Source organism: Lutra lutra, chromosome 14 (genome assembly GCF_902655055.1).
Source record: "Lutra lutra chromosome 14, mLutLut1.2, whole genome shotgun sequence".
Lineage (NCBI taxonomy): Eukaryota > Metazoa > Chordata > Mammalia > Carnivora > Mustelidae > Lutra > Lutra lutra.
Genome location: NC_062291.1, coordinates 12,291,596 through 12,301,387, shown reverse-complemented (window position 1 = coordinate 12,301,387; position 9,792 = coordinate 12,291,596). Strand labels below are relative to the sequence as shown.

At 49.6% G+C, this 9,792-nt stretch overlaps 1 protein-coding gene and 1 long non-coding RNA gene across 8 annotated transcripts in view; one reads left to right on the top strand and one right to left on the bottom strand.

Moving 5' to 3' along the window:
- Positions 1 to 464: 464 nt before the first annotated feature.
- On the top strand, positions 465 to 5,019 carry LOC125085100 (uncharacterized). The gene is made up of 2 exons (XR_007122774.1): positions 465 to 1,561; positions 3,976 to 5,019. It is a non-coding gene; the product is annotated as an uncharacterized LOC125085100 (long non-coding RNA).
- Positions 3,835 to 9,792, bottom strand: part of CHRM3 (cholinergic receptor muscarinic 3) — a 506,410-nt gene continuing 500,452 nt past the window's right edge. For all 7 annotated transcript variants that reach the window (XM_047703265.1, XM_047703264.1, XM_047703263.1 and 4 more), the window contains one exon: positions 3,835 to 7,643. In XM_047703265.1, coding sequence (XP_047559221.1) covers positions 5,852 to 7,643 — 1,792 coding nt within the window. In that variant the 3' untranslated portion in view covers positions 3,835 to 5,851. The remainder of the gene's footprint in view (positions 7,644 to 9,792) is intronic.

The window sequence follows — 9,792 nt, the reverse complement described above, 5'->3', positions numbered from 1 at the left end:
GAGGGGCACCTGAAATGCTTCCCGAGGAAGGGGAGGCCACCAGGTCATAAAAACGGTCAAAATTCAGTGCCTTTGGTAAAGATGTGGACACTATTTTAGATGCAACTATGATACATGCCTTTTGCTTACAAAGCAAATATAGAGCCGTCATCTCTTTTTGGATAGTGGTTTCTCACTACAGCCTCATGAACGAGAGGGGTGTGATCACCACACGCATCACAGGTGCTGCCCCCAAGGCTTCCTGCCCCCAGAAATCAGTGTGCTCACGCCCCAACTTGGGAGGCCCGTTTTCGTTTAATTATCCCTCAGACCTGCACCAACTTAGTTCCCGTGTGTTTAAAAAAAAGAAGAAAGAAAGAAAGAAAGAAAAGAAAAGAGGTGTCACTCGCAATGTTGCCTTCCATGGCTCCAAGCATGAGCCCTAAGGAAGTTTCTCTGGAGGGTGGTAGGTGGGAAGCTGAAGAGCCCAGGGCCTGGACGAGGAAGGGATTAAAACTGGACTTTTGTGTCGTTGCAGAACAGCATGGACTCTTCCCTAACTTCCCACACCGAGCAGAACTGCATGCAGACCAGGTTTGGCACCCACGACAGATCTTCACGTGCACAAGTGGAAAACGTGTCTTCTTGGCCTCTGCTGGCCCTCGCAGTACGTCCACGCGGACACCCAGGAAGGACCACAGAAGTTCACCAGTCTGGTAAAAAGTTCCCGAGTTCTAGGGATAAAAGAGAGAGTTGGTTTTTCCCCCCTTTCTGTATTCTTCATTACATCAACGACTTCAAGTCTGTTTACAATATTTTTCCTTGTTGCTCAGGAACATTTCATGAGCTAAGAATCATCACATTTTTCCCTTAAGGACTTTCCCAGCTTGGTGACCCCTGACTGCCGCAACAGCGTGGGGCCGGGCTGCACACAGGTCTGATAAGTACTCGTTCTGTGGTCTGTAATAGGGTTTACATTAAACATTCAACAACATTTACTGAGTGTCCACTCCCTGATGGACGTCGTGCCAGCCACGGGGAGGCAGACAGAGGCATGATACCTGCTTTGTATTGTCAAGGAACTCACAGAACTGAGGATAAAAATAGTTTGGGGCTTGATGTGCAAATTGCAGAATTGTTAAGAAGTATTTTGGACTTTGAGAAGGAACAATAAGAGACTTTTATATTCTAGAGATAATTTTTTTTTTTTTTTAAGGTTAAGATAGAGTTACAGAGTCTGAATTGGGTGCGGACAGTGTTATCAGTACCTCTCCTGCCACGGAGCCTACAGCTTCCTTTTCCATTTGCCTTTCACGAGGCTGTCTCAGGCAACTCAGAGTGGGGGTGACCCCAGACCAGGCCAGAGCTGGAGGGTTCTGCTATGACCACCACAGGCCTAACGTTCTTCTGAAACACTGGCTCTCACCAAGCATTTGGGGCCCTCGTCCACACGTCCGAGTGCCCTGTCCACCCATGTGCACGTGAGGCTGTGAATGTAGCCGCGTCCACTCAGGAGCAGCAGGAACACCTGCCCGTGCCGCAGCCACCCAGGAGAGCACGTGGCAGGTGCAAACTTTATGGGGTAGAGTCGCTTTATTAACTCTTTTTTTTTTTTGGGGGGGGGGTCCCTCAGCAGCCTCCTTCCTCACTAAAGCTGGAAAAAGAAGATGGAAATACCTGGTTCTGAAGAGGTCTGGGTTACTGTCCCCAGAGCCAGCCTCTGGGTCTGGAGCAGTAATCCTGGTGGAGGCTGAGCATATACCAAATAGAGATGTGAGAGCACAGGGAGAGAGAGCCCATGGCTTGCACCCACAGAGGGAAGCCGAGAAACCATCCTTGGACCTTAAGTACAGGCCAGATGGCTCCCAGCTGAGCTGAGCTCTGTGCACACTGCAGTGGAGGGAACGTGTTCTTTTAGAGGAGGCGGCTTGGGGAAAGGGTTCGTGTCCTGGGTGCTGTGCTCTGCGGTTTTGGTCCCTTTGGGAGAGCTATGAGAGCAGCACTAAGAGCACCTGCTCCCCAGTGGCTCTGTCTGCAAGGCCGTCAGGCCTCAGGTGGGTCCCAGGCTGCAGGAGCGTTGTGAGCAGTCCATCCCCAGGCTCACCGACAAGCTGTGGGTACCCCAGACTTCCAGTGTTGAAACATAAGGCAGTAAGTCTGCTGGGTCTGTGACGTGTTTGCCTATTCGTCAGACACACCGTTACACCTGCCCCGGGCCTCAGCTTTGATCTGTCTGCTGTCAGAGGGCAAGTTCAGATGCCTTCGTGTTGTTGATTAGCACGAGCATCTGGAGGCAACCAGGGAGTGTGAGCGACATGCAGGGGTGCACAGAGGACATGTAAGTCCCTGGTGACCTTTAGTGCTTTTTTGTGCTACTTTTGTTCGTCCTCTGAAGCTGCTAGTGATGGACCGTCCGATGTCTCAGTATTATGTCCCCCTCTGGGAGTCAAGGATGGGACACCAGAGCAATCCCTAGTTCTGTGTGGTATCAGCCTCCTCCACCAGCCTGAGCCCTGGTGCCCCGCTTCCCTCATGAGGCCGCCCTCTCCAGCCGACTCTGCCCTCCCGCTCCTCCCAGGGTGATGCCCAGGGGCTCTCATCCCTTTCCAGAGCCATAAACTTGCCTGTCTTCTGCAAGGGCGGTGGACAGAGAAAGCAGAGATGCTTCTAGATCTTTATCCACTGCAGCTTCTAATGCCTAATGATGCCTAATGCATCCTGTTTCTCTGTCAGAGTGTAGGACTATTGTACGTGAAAAGGGTCAACAGAAATGGGTGTATTTTGAGTCAAGACTGGATTTAAGGCAAGGATGATTCAGGATAGTAGGGAAACCAGCAGAGAGACCACAGGTAGGGGATGGGCCAAGAGAACAGAGCCAAGGGAAATAGGGGACCAGACAGGTTACTTCTCTTACCCATCTGGTAAGGCCTGGAGAAGAGAAGATGGGAGGATAGATGTGTGTGCGTGCAAGTGTGTACGTGTGTGCACATGTGTGCATGTGTGTGTGGGGGGGTGTTCTTCATGTGCGGCTTATTTTAGGCTTATTTTGCTTTTTCCATTAAAGTGAATTATCATGAAAGCTCTGCAGACCTCCTCCATGTGGAATAACACAGGTTGACGATGAAGATATTTTGATCTTATGTAAATGCCTAATACGTTTTCTCATGACAAGCCCTTTGGGAAAGACACGTGTAGCTCTGTCCAGTTATAAACACTCCACCTCTTTGATCACCCATATCCTAACTAACTCCCCCATATTCAAAAGGAGTCTGTTTTTCTTATTTTCCTTCTCAGAAAACTTCCTAAGAGTTGGCCATACCTTTCTACAAACACAGGAAGTACTTAGCATGCAAAAACAGCTTTTATCCATAAGAGATTTTAAAATGGGAGAGCAAGAGGCTTGGAGTAGTTTCTTTTCTGCCATCATCAGCATTAAGGAAAGGACAGGGTCAGGAGAGGATCAGGTTCAAGCCAAGCTGCTACTGACCTTCGTGGTTGTGCCAAAGCTCGGGGTTTGTCCATTTCTCAAACGTAATGCTCTCTAATTTTGTTGGAAATACAGGAAACAGCCCTTTGGGAGGAAGGCAGGACAGGAGTTTCAAAAAGAAGGGGAATCACGGACGCCCAGGGACACTGGGATCAGCATTCATATGTTTATTAGTGTCAGGCCAACCAGAGTAGGAAAACAGAGATGCTGTTGCTCACCAGATGTTTCACAAGTGGATCACAGAACATTCCGTAGTTTGCTCTATGTATTAGAAAATAGTCTCTGGTTTTTCTTGTTCTTTGGTTGAATGTGGGCCCAATATATATATATATATATATATATATATTCTTTCAATTACGCTGATCTAGTTTATTTATTTTTTTTTACCATTGTCATGTAATTTCAAACACCAAGGTGGAGGGTTGCTTCGTTCATTTCCCATCAGGTTCAACGAAAGAGTGGTTTTTCCACGTTTCCGTCAAAGTCACAGTTGATTTTTTATTCCCCAGGAGCTAGGGACTTGTTGCTGCCAGCAGGATGGCCGTCGTCTTCTCCTCAGCCTTATGAAAAGCTTGACTGACTGCACTGATTGCTCGGGGGACTTGAAAGAATCACTTTCGAGGGACACCACGGCTGAAGACCGAAGGGTAATATTTATCAACATTAAATAGACACTTGGTGAAGTATGCATAAATATTTCTTCATATAAACAGAACATGAAATTAAATAGTTCAGAAACACAGACACCACTGAGCCCACACCCACTGTTGTCACCTGTAAACACCAGCTCACAGTGAACACAGAAGCAGCTTCTACCCCGGCCCGGGGTCCACGACCCGAGGCCCTGTACAGAGGTGAGATTTCTTCTCGACCCCCCCACCCCGCCCCCTCCCCTCCCGCTCCCCACACTGCCCCGGTGAAAGGAAAAGAAGGAACCCCAACAACTACAACAGTGACAAAAATGACAAGCCACGGTGGCACCCCCTCCCACCCGCCCCTCAGTACAACATTGAGCTTTTGGATCAATTCAAAGGAGATACAGAATCATTTTTTTCAAAAGGTTAAGGAAATGAACTTGAAGAAATACTTTTCAAAGTGTTAATACTTTCTTCGGAGGACAGGAAAGTTCCTGAACCCCACCGTGACTGAGTGAGGGTTGCGCAAGGAACCCCGGAGAGCGCTGGCCACAGCTAGGTAACGCAGGGGGATGCCCTTTTGCATCTAGAAGGGGCTAGGTAGCAGGACCTCCAACACCACGTTCTCCCCCCACTTCACGGTGTCACCGGGGCGCTTTGCCATAGATATTGCTGCGTGTGACATTCAAGCGCGACACTATGAGTTTCAAGCAGCTGAGATAGCAGAAATTTTGTTGGGCAACATTCAGATTTGGACGATTAGATTCAACCCCGTGGATGTGGTTCGTGGTTGGGGCTCGCTCAGAGGGGCCCCGGTTTGCTGGAACTCTGTCGAGATCAGCAAAGCACCCGGCTTACACGGCTTACACTCAAGAGTCTGGCTGTGCGCTGCTGCATTCCCCGGGATGGTTTGGGGGGGAGCCCTGGTTTCCAAAACATTACACTGGGTTTATTTCACTTTTATGTTGTGTTAGGATCCTAGAGAACTTCAGTTATCAAAGTACTGAAAGCATATATTGCAAGAATAATTTGCCAGCTCAGTGATTCCCAGTATATTATATACACTGTGTGTGTGTGCAGAAGTCTCTCTCTCACACACACACACACACATATATATACTTGTATATTTTTATTGGTACGAAACTGGAAATGCACGAAACAGTACTTTGTAAGAATCAAGTCCACAAATAGAGTTGAACAATACACTAAAGAAGACGGGGAAGCTCTATTGGGACAAGAAGGTTCAGCTTTGCAACGTATGAAGTAATTTCTGAACCACCGATTTACTAGCCTGATGTGTTCCTTGTGGGACCTGGATTGCCCTGCATGGGCTCCTTGGAAGGAACGTGGCCGCGGGCTCAGCTAGTGATGGTCAGCTAAGATTTCCCGTGCTAACGGGGATTCAGAGAACCCAGCAGACCGATTTGGGTGTGGAATTGCTATGAAACATTTTTCCCCCCCTCTTTGAGGGAAAAAAAACCAAAGTCTATTTCAGAATAAATTTCTTTATATTTAGGAATATGTTTTTTGTTTTTGTTTTTGTTTTGTTTTTTTTGCTGACTTGGTGTCTTTCTATATTAAAATGGGTTTATTCACTGGGTCAGTAAACAGGCAGCTTCCTTCATATCTGGGTGATAAAAAGACAAGCCCCTTTTGATCACCCCGGCAATCACCCCACTGCCGGCCGGCGCTCCCCGGAGGTCAGCGGGTGGATGCGTGCGCGTGGCTGCTGCGCTGGGCCGAGCCCCCCCTACAAGGCCTGCTCGGGCACGCGCTTATGGAAGATGACGGACTGTCTCTGCTGGTACTGCTGCTTCCGCCGCCGCCGCCGGTCGCACTGGCAGAGCAGCAGCATCTTGAAAGTGGTTCGGAATGTTTTGTTACACAGCGCATAGCACACGGGGTTCACGGTGCTGTTGATGTAGCACAGCCAGTAGCCCAGATTCCAATAGGTTTTGGGTATGCAGCTGTCACAAAAGGTGTTCACCAGAACCATGATGTTGTACGGGGTCCAGGTGATGATGAAGGCCAGCAAGATGGCACTGAGCGTCTGCGCCGCCTTCTTCTCCTTGATGAGCGACATCCGCTTCCGCTTGGTGATCTGGCTTCGGGTCTTCAGAGCAAACCTCTTGGCCAGAGTGGCCTCCTTGAAGGACAGAGGTAGAGTGGCCGTGGTCTTGCCCACTGAGGAGTTGGCCTCCGACGCCTTGGCTGTGTCCACGGCGGACTCTAGCTGGATGGGGAGCTTGGAGAAGCTTTTCTGGAAGCCGGCGCCATCGTCCATGCTCTTCTGGGCCTGCAGCTTGCCAGCTTTCCTCTGCGGGTCGGCCGCCCCCAGCGCCTCGTCGGGCACCTGCAGGTTGTCCGAAGAGGGTAGCTTGGTGGAGTTGAGGATGGTGCTGTGCCCGGGCAGCTTGAGCACGATGGAGTAGATGGCGCGGGTCTCGGAGCCGATGTCCTCCTCGTCGGAAGAGGCCGAGTTCTCCAGGGAGGCGGCTGCATCGTTGTTATTCCAGCTGTCGCTGCTGCTGTGGTCGGGGTCCATCTGCTCGGCGCTGGGTTTCCAGCTCTTGGTGGCGAACCAGAAGTGGCAGCCGCCGTACTTCCTCCGGGACGAGCGTTTCAGGCTCTGCTGCTGCAGCTCATAGCTGCTGCAGCTCCGAGAGCTCCCCGTGGGGTGGACAAAGTTCTCGGCCTCTGCGTCTGTCCCCGAGGCCTGCAGCCCGGCAAGCTCTTTGGTACGTTTCTCAGTCTCCTTATAGATCCTCCAGTATAAAATAGTCATGATGGTGACAGGCATGTAGAAGGCAGCGATGGCCGTCCCGAACGTGATGGTGGGCTCGCTGAGGAACTGGATGAAACACTCGCCGGGCGGCACCGTCCTCTTCCCGACAAAGTACTGCCAGAACAGGATGGCCGGGGCCCAGAGGACGAAGGAGATGACCCACGCCAGGCCGATCATCACGCCAGCTCGTTTTGTCGTTCGTTTGGCTCGGTACGTGAGCGGCCGCGTGATGGAGAAGTACCTGTCAAAGCTAATGACCAGAAGGTTCATGACCGAGGCATTGCTGGCCACATAGTCAATGGAGAGCCAGAGGTCGCAGGCCAAGTTTCCTAAAGCCCACCGATTCATGATGATGTAGGTGGTAAACAGGTTCATGGAAATGACCCCAATAATCAGATCGGCACAGGCCAGACTTAAGAGGAAGTAGTTATTGACCGTCTTCAGCTGCTTGTTGACCTTGAAGGCCACGATCACCAGGATGTTGCCGATGATGGTCACCAAGGCCAGGACTCCCGTTAAGAAGGCGATGAAGACCACCTGCCAGATGGTGTGGCCTCCCAGCGGGTCGCTGGTGGTGTCATTGGCAGAGGAGAAATTCCCGGCCGCCCGAGAGACGTTGTAGCTGCCAAGGTGAGTGGCCGTGCCTGGGGGCAGCCCAGCATCTGAGGGGCTATGCACCCAGGACGAGCTGATGTTTGGAAACAAAGGCGAGGTTGTACTGTTAGTGTGCAAGCTCATTGTGATTCTCGGACATAGTCTGGGGAGAGAAGAGAGAAGAGGCACCATTAGGAGAATGTCTGCCTTCTTTGGATTGGTTCTTTGGACTGTACAACTTTTAAAACCCATGGGAGACCTCTGACATGGGGCTTACTCTCAGGCCAGAAACATCCAGCTCTTTCTCTTACTTTAAAGGTGAGGGGCCTGGAGCTAGGGGAGACAGATCAGAGCACAGTTAGCAGGTGACATGCACCTGCTTGTGCCTTGTTCTTTCTGTCCACACTCTCCCTATTTCTAAGCTATACCACCTACACTTCCACGTCATGCGGTCCCCCCAACAAAATCTTCCTTCTCTTATTTTAAAGAGAAAGGGGGAAAGAGGAGATGTGTCTGTGCTTCTTATGCGATACACTGGTCTTATTCACCTGCATTTAATCCCGCCGGACCCGGGCCTCTCCCAGGCTGGAGGCGGACGCAGTGTTAGGGAGTCGGCAAGCGTTTAAGCCTTCCCGGGCATGAGCAGCCTCATCCCGGAACAAGGGAGGAAAGGGGTGTGAATCGCTACACACTGTGTCACCTCAAGATGTGGCTAGAGAAGCAGCATGTCGGTTCTGGGTAACGGTTGATAACAGTATATAAGGCAGCTGTTATCTGCTTGATAATATGCAGTAGCTTTGCCAGAATATTCTGCACTGACCAAACCAAGTTTTGGATATTTCCAGTATTTGGACAGTTTCCCTTCGGCGATGAGAAAGTATTTTAGCACCCACACGCACACGTTTGTGTACAAAGGCTTGCAGAACTGCAGCTAGTTCCTTCAAACACTTGTTAACCAAAATACATAAATAAGTGAGATGCTCCAGTGAGAGCATCACCAGGAAGACCCCCAGGCTGTCTTGGAAAGCTCTGGGTGGGACCCGCCTCCTCCCCTTAGATTGCTCACATCAGCAGCCACGGTGCACTTGACCCAAAATCACTCCTCAACAAGTGTCGTCCTGTGACTTCAGCATTGATAATCCCAGCACAATACTCTTGGGAGCACTTGTGTTGTGTTTAGGCTCTTGATCTAAACAGGGTTCAACTGTAAACTGTCACATAGAACAGGGACACATATCCCCTGGCAAGAGCCCCACATCAGTCTCTCCACAGAGAGCCGCCAGATTCACACGCCACCTTCTGGAGCGGCCTCAGTGCGTGGCAGGAGAGCTTTGCAGTCCTAAAGGAAGGTCAGCTACTTCCTGGGGGTGACTTAACTGTTTTGGTGAACCATGTGCCTCGTAGACAAATAAGAATGAAACATTCTGCTTAGTGGAATAAACTGTTGAGAACTTTAACCTAGAATTCAATAGTAAGTGGTCAAAGAGACTTTGTTAGTCACTGAAATGTTTTAATGTATGTCCAGAGCTTAGTACGGAGCCTGACACAGAGCTATGTGCGACAGAAGCGTCGCATCTATTGTTACTTTCCTCTTCTTCTTCTTGAACAATGAACTCACTTTGCTCTGGCTTTCAGGATGCCCAAAGCCCAACACAGTGCAATAATAAATGATCCAAAGAGAATATAGATCGGACACTTCCTACGTGACAGACGTTGTGCAAATCACCATATGCTTTATCTCATTGAATCCTTAAAATAATCACATTTTATGAGAAATGGAGACACAGAGAGTTAAGTAATGTGTCCAGAGATCAAGCAGATGCATGAGGGAGGAGGGGGGAGAGATTCTCACCCAGATCATCTCGAGCCCTCCCACTCTGCATCACACTGTGATGCTTCTCTAACTCTCCACCAGTCTGTCCAGATGCCGCATACAGCTAGCCTGTCCCAACTGGCTAAAATGTGATATCCACCTCCTTAAAGTAGAATTAATGTGCATTTAAAAATTAGATGAGATGCCATTTGTCACCTAAAAGATGAGCAAAATATAAATGATTGGAGGCAGGCAGCATGGACAAGTGTGAAGGACAGAATTTCGTGGTCGTGGCTACAGTGTGAATTGGTCGACAATGTGACAGGTGTTTTAGCAGCATCTGTCAGAATAATGCACAAATTCCCAGATCCTAGGAGCTGATGTGTGTATTTGAGGTATGTATGTATTGTGGGTGTGTGTATACCTACACATAAAATACCTAAGTGGTTGGACATACACAACACGCACATATAATTTTATATACACATACATACATATA